Source organism: Diorhabda carinulata, chromosome 4 (assembly GCF_026250575.1).
Source record: "Diorhabda carinulata isolate Delta chromosome 4, icDioCari1.1, whole genome shotgun sequence".
Lineage (NCBI taxonomy): Eukaryota > Metazoa > Arthropoda > Insecta > Coleoptera > Chrysomelidae > Diorhabda > Diorhabda carinulata.
In genome coordinates this window covers 32,492,377-32,509,894 of record NC_079463.1, presented here as the reverse complement: position 1 = coordinate 32,509,894, position 17,518 = coordinate 32,492,377, and the positions used below count along the sequence as shown (strand labels likewise).

Sequence of the window (17,518 nt, the reverse complement as noted above, 5' to 3'; positions counted from 1 at the left end):
AAATAGCTATACTTAGACCAGTCTGTTTCTTTCTTTAGTAAGCACAACTTTTCAATATAGAAAGTATATGATTCGAGTTCTCTAGCACAGCTATGTGTATGGTCAGAACCATAGATTTTTGTCTTACCTATGATCATAGCTATAAATGAAGTAATAAGTCTATGGTCAGAACTTATTTTTGTTAGTCTATGGTCAGATTAATTAACGTATTACTAGGTTTATGATCAGAACCATAAGCATATTAGTATGTCTATGGGCAAATCCATAGACCTAGTACGTGATAATAAAAAAATTCAATGGTTAGAACTACCATGACCGTTAAATGATGTCTATTTGAAATTGTTGAAATGAAATAAAAACAGGAAAATGTGAATAATTTTATTTGGTTTTAACGAATATAAACGTTTTCTGCTTTATACACGATATTAAAAAAATATAAAATTAACGATAAAAAAATAATTTATTTCACTTATGATCGTCGTCGTCTACAATTAATATAATAGTTGAAGAATCATTAGAATAAAACAAATTTTGAATCGTGTTCTCTTCTGCAGCTAAAATATTTTTTTTAGCTTCAATTTCCTTAATCAGATCCGCCTTTTTTTCTATTAGTCGCTTATTTTTTTCCTGTAATATTCAAAATTTCATCCACAATTTTTTTCTAGAATAAACTTTATACTTACTTCAAGTCTGGTAGCTTGTGATAAATTCGTTTCTTTGAATACAGCTCTATCTTCAGAAGTGATAACCTAAAAATGAGTTTTATTCATAGAGTTATAATAAACTCTATAGTTTTATAACGTTATCCCTTTCGTAAAACATCGACACTATACAATTATTTAATCTATGTATATCAAACGTCAATGTCATATATGTCATCGCTATTAATCTAGTTATTAGTGATTTATAGTGGTGTAAATCGGGTTTTTAAAATGCTATTTATAGTTTAAATAAAATTAGTAAAATCACAGTGGCGTGCGTATTTAGATTCTTGAAGTGTTGTCGAAGAATATTTCGGGTGTTAATAATAAATCATTCAATTTTACACTTTAACATAAAAATATATGATAAAAATAAAACAAAACTAAGAATTGCAGAAAATAAACTTTCAAGTATTAAAAATAGGAGAAATTATATGAAATTTTAATTATTAAATAAGACTTGAACCAGAACAAAAAAATATTATACCAAGGACATACATGAAAGATCAATATTTAACAAATTTCGTTAGTCAGAACGAAAACAAATCAATTACTACCGTTTTAACCCTTTTTAAACAATCCTTTACAAGTACCACGTGAAAAAAACAACTTGATTACAATAACACATTAGTACTAGGACCATCGAAGCATTGAATTGTCAATAAACTCTCAGTTTCTTATAATTTTGTAATTTCAGTAGTTCAAATGTACCATGAAACAGATAGTTTGTTATCTGTTGCCTCAATGGCAATGGGCAGATCAAAGGCAGAGAAACAGTTCATATTGGAAAAATCACCAAAATTTCCAACAGATCTGATAAACTATTAAAATTAAAGAATAGAACTACGTTAGGACAATGAAAGAAATTATAAGAATACTAATATGGAACTAAAATTGAGAAAAAATTTGAGAAATTGGAAGATATTGGGCAAAAATAGATAGAACTAGATATGAAAGAAAAAAATGACTCAACTTTACACTTGAAAAAATAGTGACGTACAGCTCAAATAGCTTGTAAATAAGTAAAATGTTTCCAATTCCCTTACAAACTTCACCTAGTTCTTATTTTTTCAGAATATTCACTAATAAATTTTAATTACGGTGCAAGTATCACTTACAAAAGAAGTTGTTAGCCTGTAGTCCAAAACTGTTATGGTACTTTCCAATACCTTCAATTTATCAAATATTTCCTTTTCTCTGGTCTTTTTGCTTAATTTTTTCAACGCATTTGTGGCTACCTGAAAAGTTTAATCAACTCCTAATCGTTTCCTTGTTATTTTTGATATTTATTCGAAGATATTTTTTTATAAACAGACAGTATAGAAATTTTTAAAAAATGCTGCACATAAAAAAATAACAAGCACTATCTATGAATTACTTTGAATTTTACCTACATGACACCTTCGCCCTTCTGCCACTACTCTTGAATATACTTCATCTAAAATTGCGGTTGTTGTTGATACTATATCACGGATATCATGAAGAGATGATAGTTTACTATTTATGAAAGACAAATCTGTCGTTAAACTGGATAAATCTTTTGAAAATTTCCCATTGTTCAGTGCCAAATGTTCAATTTTTTTTAACTTCTAAAAAAAATAAAAATCAAGTTCCAAAAATAGTAATCGATAAAAATGAATCATATTTCTTCAACTTTTTACTTCTTAGACTTTTGAATACGATTTTCTTGACAAATACTATTGATTTTAGTTTTTTCTTATTCACTTTCAATTAACAACTTTTTCATTACTTAATAAATAAATAAAAAATGCTAATAGAGAATATTTTAACGCACGAGCGTTATCAACTATAAAAATTTCTTAGTAATAAAGTTTTGTTTAAAATGATTTTTATTTACCCTTCCTAAAACTACACGACTCTGACAAAATAAAAAATAAGGTTATAACTCATCAAATAATAAAAACATATAATTAAATTTTTTGTATATAAAATTATGTAGTACATTGAAATAATTAATATTTACCCTCATTCTGTTAATTATTTCCGCTGGCATTGGATCTGGATACTTGTTCGAGGGATGACCATCAATGAAATGTTTTCCGCAAATATAAAGTCGATGAGCTTTAAAACCAAGATCTGACGAAATTTTACAACTAATACTCCACTTCTGACATCGTTTACATTTGAGACAGCTTTTTATGTGTTTATTACTGGATTCTATAATATTAAATGCTACACGGGTACAAGCTCTAGGAAACCGAAAAAATTTTAAATCACTGCAACGATAACTGTTATTTGTACAACTATGAAAAGCACAGAATTTCGAGTTAGCTATTTTCAAACATTCTTTTAACGATGACATGGTTCTAACTATAACAATAGTTTCATCCTGAGTTGTTTTATACTTAATTTCTAACCTAGAAATACGAACCGAAGCATTAAAATGCCAAACATCACTTACAAATGTCAATTAATAAGGAGTTTAACGCGAAAATGTGCCTTGACATATTCTTCTTTTTTCAGTACTTTTTGTATGTGCCATAGAACTTTCTATATTTGGACAACGGAGTAGATATTTAAACCGTAAAGATACGTTTTTTTGTGTACATTTATAATTGATAATATTCAAATTTATCTATGGTGTTACATATATTATGATAAAAAGAAAACCACGTACTAATAATAAATATTATTAGGTGATGTCAGTATTTATAAATAAGTATTGAATTTCATTGTTTAAAAATAATTTGTATCGAGAATTACTTCGAAGATGCATAAAAAACAAACCTCTTCAGATTTTGAGATTGCACCTCTAAGATCTTTGGGCGATTTTCTTTTAGAAGCCGCCCGTTTTCAAATACCAAATGTAAAAGATTTCGAAAGATGGGGTAATAGAGTTACACAAAATTTGTTATACTACCAAACGAATTATTTCTTGATGTCCATTCTGATATTTATAATAGTGGGGTAAGTATCCAAATCAATTCAGTATTAAACAACAATAATTTCATCATTTCTAGTATAATACATCCTATTAAAATGGCTTGTGGGATATTAGCAACAGCTGTACTTTTCATGATTTTTGTTTATATTACAAACGAAAAGGCAAGTGCTGCTAGATTTAAAAAAAGACATCCAATTGTTTCGATTTTCGTCATTTTTGCCTGTGCTTATTTCCTCGCATACATGTTACAATCCCTCATGGTTTTCCTTCTTGGTGTTTTATTACCTGTGGCAGGTAAGTACTAATTTGATCATTAACAATATTTGATGCTTATAGAAAGTTTGCTATTTATTTTAGCAATTTTCATTCACGCTTCTTTGAGATTGAGAAACATGAAAAATAAAATTGCTAATAAAGTAGAGAGCTTGGGTCTTAGAACAACTCCTATGGGATTTTTTCTTGAAGAAATGGGTCTGGAAAGTGAGTTATTCTGAAAATCTGTCTAATTTACTTGATATATCCTCAAAAGGTCATAATTAGTACTGAATAATTGTTCTATTTGCTATTTTTAAAAAAATTTAAAGAGGGTTTGAAAAAAATGACACATTTAGTGATATGTATGTAGCTTTACTGGATAATCATGATTTAAACAATTTGTATACTATTTTAGTTTTTGTAACATTCAATGTATTTAGAGCGTATTCCAACTACAAAGTGCAGTATGAAAACTTGATAAAAGTTATTTTGTGAATGTTGCTTCTTATAATGAATACATATTCCTTTTATTTTTGTTTTACTTGGTTTTTTAACATCAAATTGGATAGGTGACGTCTTCTGTAGACCATACACTGTCTAAACTCATGCCTCACTTTACATTACCAAATGTCGATGTCCTCTGAGAACCTTCTGATGTCATTAGGTAGGTGTGAGGCTTGTCCAAGTATTTGAACCGCACTCACACATGACATCGTCTGCAGTTTCATTCTCTTCCATGTACTAGCGGCACTCCGGATCATCCATGATGCCCAGGAGGTGACCAAGTCTGATCACTAGTTGAATTTCGCGCTTATTTAGTTGGAGCAGTTGTTTGGTAAGAGAAGCAGAGGGTCCATCTATGTGTTCTTTCGCTTGTCTTATACCAGGTGTCTCTATCCATCTCCGCAGAGGGATAGGGGTTAAATTGCAGGCATTTTAAAATTTCATAGTCCCTCATTTCAAATGAGACTGTTTTGCTATTATGCCAAGCAACTGTATGGAGCCCATTTTTTACAAAAGAGGGTATGTTATGAAATTGGACGTAAACAGAATATTATATTCAGTAGGAAACATACAAAATATCTTCAGTAATCATCACAACTCATTTCATCACTCCAAGACAACATGAGAATGAAATTTTTGAAAATTTGTTTTGCTTTTAGATTTTTTATTAATGTATATTAGATGGATAAACTTCCATTGCATCGTGTATTAATTCGAATAAAAAATTTCCAATTTGGTTCAATAATATTTCATTTACAAACATTTTTTCACCAAATAGGCGACCTCACAAATAGATATATTTCAAAATAGATTTCCACGTCATTTGATTGTTGCCAGTTTTAATTTGGGGAAATTTCACCCCTAATTCTGTTTGTTTGTCCTGTACTGGTAACCCTTCCAATGGTATACGGAATATTTGTGGTTTGTGCACGCTAAGATCATTTTATCCATCAAGATTTACAGTTTTTTTCCATTTAGACCCTTTTCGCATCTCCAAAACTATCTAATTGCATAATCAGTATAATTTGATGGTTTTCGATTTCCCCATCTTGTAAATCAACATAATTTGTTCAGATTGCTCTACTTTATAAAACGTTATGTATATTATTTTATAGATATTATTGTTTTTATAAATTTATATATAAATAGATATTTTTTTGCTCATATATATATTAGTATTATTCAATTTAATAAAGATATTTGGAATAAAAAAATGTTTTATTTTAAATTACAGTTTACAGTTGATAATACTGGCAATCCATATTTTGTGAACAGACTCATGTACTGTCAACTAAGTACTGTGATTTGATGGTTATGTACAACTCTCAACGAGTCTTTTTTTTGTTATTTAAGTCTGTTTTGCAACAATAAAAACTCTTTCATTAACCGGTCGTTTTAGTGGATTAACAATAGGTTATGGACCCAGTGCAGTTTCCGTTGTGGGAAAAGTAAAACATGTGTTTTTAAATAGTTATTGCCGTGTAAAGAAAAACGTAGAAAATGTCGGCGGGAACGAGTGTTTAGCTTGATTTATGCAGCAAAAATTGTAACATTAAACTAAACTTTGTTGATGGTAATTTTTTGACTTATGGGGTACATTAAGGTTAATGATAAATTACTGGTTATGTATGTGGAAAGCTTCTGACATTGTCTTATCAGTTTTTCATCGTCTAAATCACATATCTGACTTGCAGACACATCTTTTCCCTATTTTTTGATATCAGTTTAAAAATAAAACACCACTGCGCAATAACGTAAATAATATTCCCATAAACAAAGAACAAGGATGTATTCTGCGCTTATAACCTTAGAAAATTAAAGATTAAACTAAAAAGTTGACGAACTCTTTATTTAATTTATATTAAATGTTAATTTTCTGCATGAACTACAAATACCATTTAGTAATTTAGTTTGTTAGTTTAATGGTAATTTTTAATTATCGCTGCATAAACCAAGATTTATTACTGTTAATAGCCCAGTCAGTGCCCAATTATAAACAAAAAGATTGATTTTATTAACAAGTCCTTAAAAGTATACTAATTTCCCATTATTTCAGTCTGCGAAGATAGAAGAAAATAAAAAATACCAGGTTGTAGGGTAAGTTTTTCTCTATTAAAAAGGTTTCTTAAACTTTTTTGTGAAAACCATAGTTTTCACGGAAAAAATTCGTAAATCTATAAAGTCGTTTTTTACTGGAATGCTAGTTACTGTCCTAGTTGTTTTAATTTGCCTCAGTCTCGATCAGAAATCTACACGCATTACATTTCAGACCGTGATTGCTGACAAACAGCTTTTTCGGGACAATCTATCTCTATACCAAGTCACAAAAATTGGGAAAAAATTATTTTTTTTGCAGCTATTCAAATTAAAATTACCAAATTTGTTACACATTTGTATCAGACTTACGTAATGGTAAGTAGAAGGTGATAGAACGATTAGGGGTGACCTAACCTTAAAATTTCATTTAATTTTTACACTATAGATAATACAATTCTAAAACTTTTTTTACTATTTCAATTTTTTATAAAACCTTGTTATTTTCAAGGAAAAGTCGAATTACTAGAGACGTATATTCAACAATAATTTTTTTCCCGCTCTTTTAACGCCTCCCAATGAAAGTAATCACATTTAATGAGGCCTGATGAGCAGGGGCAACAATTATTTCCCAAGAAAAATTCTTAAACAGAATACCCTGTATAATGGCTCGCCAATAGTTTAAGACCCATGTTAGTAAGTGTTTAAAAGGTTATATTAGAATAAATAGATGAAATTTTTTGAGGAAAACACTCTTAGGACATAAAAGTATTGAACCTTTGCAGTTTAATCTCATAAACATCAATTAGCCGAGATCTTTTTTTGACTTTTTGTTGTTCACCAGTTCTTGTTGTAAACTGATCTTAGGTATTTGATTTTTTGTTTGCTTTCGCCTAATCCAAACCCTTCTTTTTCCATGCCCGCAATTAATGCCTCCAGACTTTTCTGTTTAGGTATAAACCTACAAATTTCATGGTCTCTTCTCCAATCCACTTCATTGTTAGTTTCTACTTAAATAAATCGAAAACCCGACAAAAAATGAACTGCATGACGAACTCTATAAACCTAACCTCGAAACTGGACAGAAAACTGACGTTTCGTTGAGGCAAATTGTGGTGGAGAAAAAGCTTCAGGGCCGAGCACCTCATTACCCAACTAAATCACTCGACCCCTCTTAAAATTGACGGGTTTTAACGACTCGATTCGTCGATCTGTTTACATCAGGTCGGTAGGAGAGCGAGTGTCAACTCATATAGTGTGGGCCAACCAGGCGTTACTAATTAGAAATATGATTTTTTGTGAATACTTACACGATATGTAATATCCAATACACGTAAACACAAAAAGTTATCACTAAATCATAATTTGTTTCTCTAAAACGACGGAATTTACGTTTAAAATAGTCGCTGCCATGGATTTAATCAAAGTATAATTGAATTAATATTTTAAGCAATAATTATACAAATAAGTTTTCCCCAATTGAACTTTTAGTATATATCATTCTGTGATTAATTCCAGTTTTTATACACTGCCTAATCGCCGACTTGTACAAAACGCGAAATACAAAAAACTTTTTACTAAATCATCACATTTAATATAGTCATTTATTAATAGAAGTATATTTGATTTAAATAAAAGTATTGTAAGCCGTTTAATTCAAATGAGTTGAAAGATTTGTTTTTGTACTTTAACTTTTAATATTTATTATTCTTTGATTTATTTGAGTTTTGTTACACTGCCCAATCGCCGACTAGTTCCAAGTCGATACTATTTTGAAAGTTTATTTTTCAAAAGTAGGCTGAGTGATATTTGACATTTGACTTAAGGTGTGCTTGTGCGCATGTATTTTTGTGGATGTGTTAAGGGACGTTGTAGTAGCAAGTAAATGTTTTTATAGTGAAAGTATGTAAAAATATCGAACAATTCTTTCTGGAATAGTATCAATGTGCATAGTGAAGTGATTAGTGTACAATTTCATCCCGATTTATTTCAAAAATATCAATTTTCAACTGAACATGAATAAAATATCTATACGTGATTGTTAGTGTGTCAATAATGGCCGACCGAAAAATTTGAAGATCAACATTATGAAATAAATAAAATATAAGTTAGTGTGCTTCATTTGTTCAATTAGATCGTTGTTTGATAGATTTTCAAGAAAATGGCAGAGCCAAATACTCCAAGGATACCAAAGTAAGGCAAATTTATATTTTATAATTACATATATATATGTATCACTTTCACACTTTCAGAATTATGGTTTTCCGACCGACGTGGGATGAATTTAAGGATTTTTCCAAATATATTCAACACATGGAGTCGAAAATGGCACACAAAGCTGGTTTAGCGAAGGTAAGTTACGAATTTTTATATTTGTTTACTTCAAAGGTCAAATCCTGTCAAGCCATTTTGTTTTTCGTAGTGTTTGAAATTTTTTTGCAAAATAGGACAATTTATCTATTAAATATTTATTATAATATTCTATAATTGATTGAAGTTAGTTCATTCATGTACAGAATGCGTTAGTTTTATATTTTACAACTTTTTTAAAATATGAATTAGAAAATTTTTAAATTTATGAACATTGCTTTCATTTTTTCTCTTTTGAAATTTAATTTTTACATTTTGATAACTTAATCGGGGAATATTTCAAATCTACCTTCTTTATATTCGATTTAAATTAATTCCTCATGGAAGTATATATTTTTTTCATTTATTTATAAGTATATACACTACTGTTTAAAATTTTTGCCCACCTTATTATCCATTCATTAAATTTTATAATAATTAACCTTGTGAGATGAAAGATTACCTTGTGATTTATTCTTTTTTGACCATATTTTTTGGTATTCTTATTGGTACGAATAATTCGTTCTCGCAAATTCAGACTTGTAGGCTTTAAAATGAGTGAAACCAATGAAATATCGTGCGTTAATCGCAAATCTTCATAGTCTAGGCAAAAGTAACCGTACCATTGCTACTGAATTAAAAATACCTCGACGTACTGTGGACTACACTAAAAAAATATGCATCCACCAGGAGCTTTGGCAACAGAAAATGTTCAGGGTGGTCTCGAAAAACCACAACCATTGATGATAAATGTATTGCATTGATCAGTGAGCTCACCTCCAAGATATAATAGCTGAGGTCAATGAATTTAGAGATCTGCCTTTGAGTATTTGTTCAGTGAAAAACAGATTGAAAGAAGCTGGCCTTTTTGGATGGTGGCAATGAAGAAACCACTTTTAAGATGTCAAAATAAAATTAAGCAGTTGCAGTGAACTAAAGAACAGAAAAATTGAACCCATAAAGAGTGATGAGTCAATTTTATGGGGTTTAAAAGAAGATTGTTTGTGCACAGGACAAAGGAAGAATGGATGATTGTAATCCCAACTGTAAAACATGGCAGAGGCTCAGTGATGGTTTGGGGATATTTGGGAGTAGGGCGACTGGAAACCTGGTAAAAATTGAAGGTATTTTGAAGAAAGGCATGTAAACTATGGTGGGCAAAAACTTTTGACTGGTAGTGTAGGTTTTAAATATAATCATTTTTGTACATATTTCTCTTTTAAAATTTATTATGTACACTTCGGCAATCTAATCTTATCAGGAAAATATTTCAAAATTGTCTTCTTTGTGTTTGATTCAAATTAATTTCTCGTGAAAAAATATAATTTTTCTAATTTATTTATGAGTATATTAGTTTTCCAATGCATTCATTTCATCTCATGAAAGGATTTCAATAATTACTTTATTATTTCCTTAGAAAATTATCAGCATAATCCCCATTTTTGTATTTACAAATATTCACACTTGCATTGTGTGAAAAAATAACAATCATTTTTGAATTGGTAATATATATTTTATATTTTTATCTCATATTTATATAAAAATGCTCCTTCAATTGTGGATTCGGTACAATTGTTTATGAATTTAGGTTATACCCCCTGCTGAGTGGGTACCACGCAAAAATGGCTACAAAATCGAGGACGTAAATCTAACAATCCCAGCTCCAATTTGTCAAGTAGTCACTGGTAAACAAGGACTCTACCAACAAATTAATATACAGAAAAAATCGATGACCGTGAAACAATATAAAGAACTGGCTGAATCTGAAAGATATGCCACTCCAAAACATTTTGATTATGAAGACTTAGAAAGGAAATATTGGAAAAATATCACTTACGTTGCCCCGATATATGGTGCAGATGTTTCTGGTAGCTTAACAGATGAAGATGTTAATGTGAGTATAACATTTGTACTCAAATTTATATTTCTACATATCAATTTTTCAAAGGAATGGAATATAAACCGATTGGGAACCATTTTGGATTATGTTAATGAAGATTATGGTATTTCAATTGAAGGTGTTAATACCGCTTACTTATATTTCGGCATGTGGAAAACTACATTTGCTTGGCACACAGAAGATATGGACCTTTACTCAATCAACTATTTACATTTCGGAGCACCAAAAACTTGGTAATTGATTCAATTAATGATAAAAATGATTGTTTCATTAACATTAAAATGTTTTAGGTACTCTATTCCACCGGAACATGGTAGAAGATTGGAAAGACTTGCAAACGGATTTTTTCCAAGTTCGTACAAGACATGTCAGGCTTTCCTGAGACACAAAATGACGTTGATTTCCCCTCAAATCTTAAAACAGTACTCCATTCCATATAACAAGGTATTATTTAACATTTATTGTTAAATATTAGATTTAAAATATTACTTTTCTCAGATAACTCAAGAAGCTGGTGAAATAATGATAACATTTCCGTATGGATACCATGCTGGGTTTAACCACGGTTTCAATTGTGCTGAATCTACAAATTTTGCTCAGGAAAGGTGGATTGAATACGGGAAACGCGCGTCACAATGCACCTGCAGCAAAGACATGGTTAAAATTTCCATGGATACATTCGTCAAGAGATTCCAACCGGATAGGTATGAAATGTGGTTGAAAGGTGAAGATATCGGTCCACATCCAGAAGAACCAGATAAGAAGGTTCCAGCACCGTTGCCTATGCCTCAGGATATTTTATGTAACAAAAATAATCCTACTTTACCCCAGAGTTATTTGGAACATCAGAAAGGATCGAAGAAAGGAAGAATGATGGCCAATTATAATCCGTAAGTATTTTTTACTTTTTTATTTCAGCGCATTGTTATCGTTAATTACTTAATTAGGTGATAATTTTGTTTGTTGGTCGAAATAAATGTTATCATGTGTTAGATAATGAAAAAGGAAGAAGTTTGGAATTTTATGACTGCGATTTATGATGTGGTAACCTATTTTTTTGTCAAATTCCAAATTTTCTATCAAGAAATCATTTTTTTTTATTTTTCTCATCCCATTTGAATCATCGGTGGTTTTTTAAGATTTTTACTATGAAAAGTTTCAGTATGGCGGATTTCCCTGCTGCGTTACAATTGGAATTGATGGAAGAAGATAATCTTGCGTTTGGGTCAGATGAACTACCACCCGATGAACAGCAATTGGAAGCATTGGAAGATATTTGGTTGAAAGCAGGCGAAATCGGTAAAATTACAATATTTTATTTGACAAAAAAATCAATTTCTTATATTTCTTTACGTTTAGAAGCTGAAGATGCTTCTATATGTGACGCCGGGTACAATGTGAAGAAAGGACGTAGATTCCAGAAAAAAATACGTCGTGGTAGAAAAAAGTTGGACGATCCTTCGTGGGGACCAAAGAAAGATCCTGAATATAGAGCAGATGAATTAACAGGACTTTACACTCCTTGTCACAGCAAAGATAAAAAGGTACAAACCGCCTTGTGATTTTTTTATTCGGTTTTATTGCTTTCTTTTTCAAATTTTAGGTTTGTGGGAAGATAGTAAAACCAATTAACAATGAACAAATGGATACTGACGATTTAGTGAAAAGTCTCATTCAACAGGAAACTGAAATTCTAATGAAACAATCGAAAAAACATAAACATAAGGACAAGAAAAAAGAAAAAGACCCAGAACATAAAAAACACAGGAAGCGTAAGTTGAAATAACAATTTCATATACCAAAATGTTGATTTTTTTTTTGTAATTTTAGGTAAACATCGCGAAGAAAAAAGTGAGCATAATAAAGAAGCCGAAGGGGCATCGATATCCAAAAACGAATCAGTTGAAACAATTCAAAAAGAAAATCCTGAACAAAAGAATATTGATGATATTATACGAGCAGCTGAAGAAGAACACGAACAAAAACTGCTCAAAGAAGCTCCGATTCCAATAATTGAACAACCATTAACTCCGACCCCAAAAGTTAATCAAATTTCAACAACAAACAGTTTTCTGAAAAATTATAGAAGACCAAAGGAAATGCCGAAGGTGGTTACTAATAAAATTGAAACTATAAGGACTTCAAAAGGTATTATAACAGTACTCGAACCGAAATCTGTGATACCTAAACCAATACCAAAGTTGGAACCGACATTATCAAGTTCTAATACCCTACAATCGACGATGAAACCTTTTGCTCCAGTTTCTCATAAATATGAAGTAGCTTTCTTAGATTTCTTACAAAAACAAACAAATAATGCAATTGCTCCAAAGAAATCCCCAGCGAAAAGAAGCGATTTCGATAGGTACAATAAACCTAAAGTTTTACAGACAAATATTTCCAAAACTATATCATCACTTCCAAAAGACATTAGAATAACTTCTACGGTGTCTAGTAATTCGATTCCAACAACAATCCAATCGAATACCGTCAATAATAAATTGCAAGGAAACTTAAATTCCCCACAAAATAAATTCACCAATAGCACCCATGCTTCTATAAACGGGGTACAAACAAATTCTCTTAACCAACAGTGTCAAGCTCACCAATTACCTTCAAACGGTGTTGTACACAACTTAAATCAAACTCAATCCGGTTCAAATATGCTTGGAACAATTTTAAAATCCCCTATACAAGCAAAGACAGTTGCAAATAATCAACAACAGGTGAAAACTACTATGTCAGTCAATCAGCAGGTTCTTTCAAAACCGGTATTGACTAATAATGTTGTTAACAGTAATATTCATCCATTAACCACACCGGTAGAAGTACAACCTGTAAATAACACTACCGTTAATGTGGGTACAGAAGAATCTTGCCAATCGGAGCCACCTGCTAGTACTCCAGGTAAAAATTTGTTGAAAAAAAATTATATAAAATGAAAATACGTTTTTTATTGCAGGTCCAGTATTGCAAACGATGCAAAAAATGGAACTACCCGTACTGACTCAACAAATGCCTCAGTTATCTGTTCCAGAATCGTTTACAGATTATGAAGACATGCCTAAATTGGGATCCCCGGCTGTAGCCACGAAAGTGAATCTATCTGAATTAGATCGCAGAGAAGAAGCCGTTAAAGGCTTGCTGGACATGTATTCGGTGAATATTGAAAAGACGGCGGCGACGCCTGCGTTGGAAAAAGAAGATTCCCCACCTAAAAAATTCAAACCGAATTTAATATGGACAAATCACAAGTATTACACAACTTTTAGATGCGAAACTGTTTATGATAATGCCGATAGGTTTTATCCCATGACTGGGATTCCCATACCGTCAGATAGTAATAAAAAAGTAGTAGTAGAACCGATTCCTACAATAACTAGTAATATAACAGCACTGGAAGAAGAAGAAGAAGAAAATGAAGATGTAATCGAGAAAGAAGAAGAAAAAGAGCGAATTTATGTGCAAGAAAATGATATCTCGAATGAAATAGCAACTGAAATCGAAATCCAATCTTCTGGTAATACGTATTCTGATCAAGATGGTTCTTCTGATGATTCTTCTTCCAGTGATTGTGAATCTGATTGCGAGAAATGTAAAAAATTGAATAGTACCGAGGAAATAGTACCTTTAAATACCGACGAAGATATTAAAGAAAATCTAAAATCCAAACGTGGTGCGCGTCAAATTAGACGCGTAAAGAAACCTGCTATTCCAAGAATATTTGGTAAAACGAAGGGAAAACGGGGTAACTCCAAATCAAGATTGTACTTATCGGAAATTATTTTCGGCGTAAAGAAAAAGGGTAGGCCGAAAAAGAACGATCAGATACGGTATCAAGTACTCAGGAATTTATGTAAAAAAAAATGTTTACCTTCAAATAAAAAAAATTGTAAAGACGGAGAATTGAGCGAATATTTGATGTACAAAAAAGCTCATTTCACACCGGCTGAATGTTACGTGGACACTAAAGATGTTTTGGATAATTTCAGTAAGGACATTCAGGATTATTTGAAATCCGGTTTGACGTTGTTTAACGTCGGTTCTATTCCCATAGAAGAATGTTCTAAATTGACAAATTCGGAATCTTTTGAACCAAAAGATGTCGAAATCGGTCCAAAAGTAAGTTCATATTTATATCTTCTTATCTAGAACTATTTACGCCCTTCCGAACGTCATAGTACTGGAATTTCAGTTTTTATTCTTTTATACGTTTTTTCCACTTTTTCTCATCCTTTACTCTTCCTCTTTCTACTACTTGTAGCTAATTAAATACACTAAACTATTTACTAATTTATTTAAATATACTATTTAGTTTACTGACTTTAGCTGCTAATAACTGATGCTTATTTATAAACAGAACAGGACCGGTTTCACTGTCTATATAATCGAGTTTTTAAGAATATAAATGTTGTTTATTATTGTATTTTGTTGTTGTAGAATAAGCCGATAAAAGTGAACGAAAAAGTTTGGGCGAAACATAAAAATGGAAGATTCTACCAGGCCAAAGTGATAGACATTAAGTGCGAATCGAACTTGTGCGTTTTTTTCCCGGTAGATCAGAGTTTTTCCAAAGACGTTAGATTAAGCGACGTAGTCGGTTTTGAAACTATGCCGAATCCAGTTTTGGGTCAAAGATTGAAAATCAGATGGATAGACGGGCATTCGTACGACGCCGATTACATGGGAAATGTAGATAACTACATTTTCACTGTGAGTTCATTTATTTTTATTCGATTGTATATAAAAATGTAATTAGATAATTGTTGAGGCTCCACACTACGTAAAGGGTTTCTCAACGGTGACTATTTGCTCGAAAGCTACTATTTTCATTGAAACTGTACTACTTTGAATGAAGAATCATAATCTGCACTGTTATATATCGTACTTTTGTTAAATCTTACCACACTAATAGTTATGTTCATCCCAAAAGAACCTAATCGACTTAGGTATCCTCATATCAACCAATAAATAAACGCCTATTTATACAAAACGGATTTCTCGATAATTCGGTTTCTAGAATGTAAACAAAAATGCCAAATTTTATATTCCATTAAAATAATGAAACAGGACCGGCTCTCCGGTTTGAAATAAAAAACCTAACCTATAAAAATTTTTCATTTTAATAACAAGCTATGTTGTATTATTTTAGGTTTTATTCGAAGACGATTCTAAGTGTCACTTACAACAAGATAGTATTTTTGGTATAACCGAAACCATACCAAAGCGAATTTTGTCGAAATTGGTGAGTAGTTGCTCTGATTTCACAGCCAAAGAGGACGAATGACCCCATCATCTCCCTAAAGTAATTATATCCAAATTTATACTAAATTTTTTTTTGGTTAATTCCATTTTTATTTTTGTAGTGTTTTTGATATACGTTACATTATATTGAAAATTTTTTATACCCCTTAATATTTTGATTAAAAATCTTTGATATAAATTCAATATAATGGAACGATCAAATGTAGACCTTAATTTATATTTTTTTCAATATAAAATCTGATGTGGCTTTGGTGGCGATAGATGGAGTTGTTGACGTTTTTTTTTTATAATAAAAAATTGTTTAAAATATACTCCTGCTACACATCATATTAAACCACAAATAATTAGGTTTATATTTGGTTCAAATTGTAAAAAAAATTTATTTAAACAATTTTTTATTTAAACGACAAATTATATTTCCTTATAAAATTTATTTCTCAGTCGTAATAGGATTGGTTAACGAATAAAGAAAAGGGTCTTCCCCCCTGTTATGCTGGATATTGCTCCTGCGGGGTACTTGAATTCCACTTAGCCTACAGCTGGTTTATGTCTAATCGTATCTTTATCTTTATGGTACCAATTAATAGAGTCTGCAGTTTCATTCTCCATATGCCAGGGTCACTCTGGATAATCCATGATGCTCAGGTTGTGATGACCAAGTCCAATCACTAATCAGATTTTGCTCCTTTTTAATTGGAGATGTAGAAGGGTTTTGGGTCCGCTGGTGAGTTTGTCGATTCCAGTCCGCTTGGAGTCGCGCCACCAAGTTGTCCTGGTTAAATCTAGATGGCTTTTAAGTGGAATTGTTCTCTTCGAGTATCCTCAGGGTATTTTTGGGAACCGAACTCCAAATGAAGATCCCTGGTTAATCTATGTTTATGATAGATTTCTTGGTTGATGAATTTTTCTATAACTTTGGTTTGGCTAGGACTAAATCAATCGGATGGTAGTTGTTGGGGACCGAATAAACTAATATTGGGGCTCACAACTCTGTTTTTCTGTCACTAGTAGTAGTAGGTTGAGGTAATACGTATTGTTTTTTTCATTTATTTTCCTAAAATTTGTAACACACGTTCTAATATGTATTTATTTAATATTTTCAGTCGTACGCTAGCGATATGCATCACCGGGAACATCTGTATGATTTGGAACGTACTTTGCCTGATAAAAGGCCTGTTAAACGAAAAGTATTTGATAAAAATGACTAGTTGTAGGTAATTTTTAAAATTTTGTTTTGAAGACTGAATTCCAACTTAGTAATATTCGCTTTTTTACAAAATTCCTTATTAATATGGTGAAAGGAACTTTTTCAATAAAAAAAAACTACACTTGTCTTTGTTTCAGAAAGATTCGATTTATTATATTCGATTCTGACCTTGATAATAAATGATTGTCTTCATATAAGTGTGTGTGTGATATTTATTTCAAGTGTATATATAAAGAAAAATTCTAATTAGTCAATTTAGTTTCTTGTAAAAACGATGAATTGTAAAATAGCTTCAATTATATCGAAAGTATTAAATTGTTCTCACCGCAACCACCTTTTGCTTTTAATACGTTCCCTTCATCCCTATGTCGATGAGTTTAATACAAAAAAAACGCAAT

At 31.1% G+C, this 17,518-nt stretch overlaps 3 protein-coding genes across 6 annotated transcripts; 2 read left to right on the top strand and 1 right to left on the bottom strand.

The window, feature by feature from the left end:
* Positions 1–363: 363 nt before the first annotated feature.
* Positions 364–3,108, bottom strand: LOC130892599 (uncharacterized). Its single transcript, XM_057798077.1, has 5 exons — positions 2,686–3,108; positions 2,096–2,290; positions 1,820–1,939; positions 684–749; positions 364–627 (listed from the first exon to the last, which is right to left on the bottom strand). The coding sequence occupies exons 1-5, from the start codon at positions 3,022–3,024 to the stop codon at positions 466–468; spliced, it is 882 nt and encodes a 293-aa protein (XP_057654060.1). The 5' UTR covers positions 3,025–3,108; the 3' UTR covers positions 364–465.
* A 173-nt stretch (positions 3,109–3,281) lies between these two features.
* Positions 3,282–5,529, top strand: LOC130892249 (PRA1 family protein 3). The gene is made up of 3 exons (XM_057797525.1): positions 3,282–3,629; positions 3,683–3,900; positions 3,964–5,529. Exons 1-3 carry the CDS (start codon positions 3,433–3,435, stop codon positions 4,098–4,100), a joined length of 552 nt encoding a protein of 183 aa, XP_057653508.1. The 5' UTR covers positions 3,282–3,432; the 3' UTR covers positions 4,101–5,529.
* Positions 5,530–5,635: 106 nt separating this feature from the next.
* LOC130892248 (uncharacterized) lies at positions 5,636–17,453 on the top strand. 4 transcript variants are annotated; one of them, XM_057797520.1, is made up of 16 exons: positions 5,636–5,938; positions 6,422–6,462; positions 8,154–8,592; positions 8,652–8,751; positions 10,337–10,642; positions 10,697–10,881; positions 10,939–11,092; positions 11,147–11,538; positions 11,805–11,947; positions 12,008–12,192; positions 12,252–12,420; positions 12,479–13,555; positions 13,611–14,770; positions 15,089–15,361; positions 15,801–15,893; positions 17,017–17,453. In XM_057797520.1, the coding sequence occupies exons 3-16, from the start codon at positions 8,561–8,563 to the stop codon at positions 17,119–17,121; spliced, it is 4,374 nt and encodes a 1,457-aa protein (XP_057653503.1). In that variant the 5' UTR covers positions 5,636–5,938; positions 6,422–6,462; positions 8,154–8,560; the 3' UTR covers positions 17,122–17,453. The 4 variants fall into 4 exon arrangements, with proteins under 4 accessions (XP_057653503.1, XP_057653504.1, XP_057653506.1 ...); XM_057797521.1 differs by lacking the exon at positions 6,422–6,462; XM_057797523.1 differs by lacking the exons at positions 5,636–5,938; positions 6,422–6,462 and having other exon boundaries at positions 8,199–8,592; positions 15,801–15,953.
* The last annotated feature ends 65 nt before the right edge of the window (positions 17,454–17,518 follow it).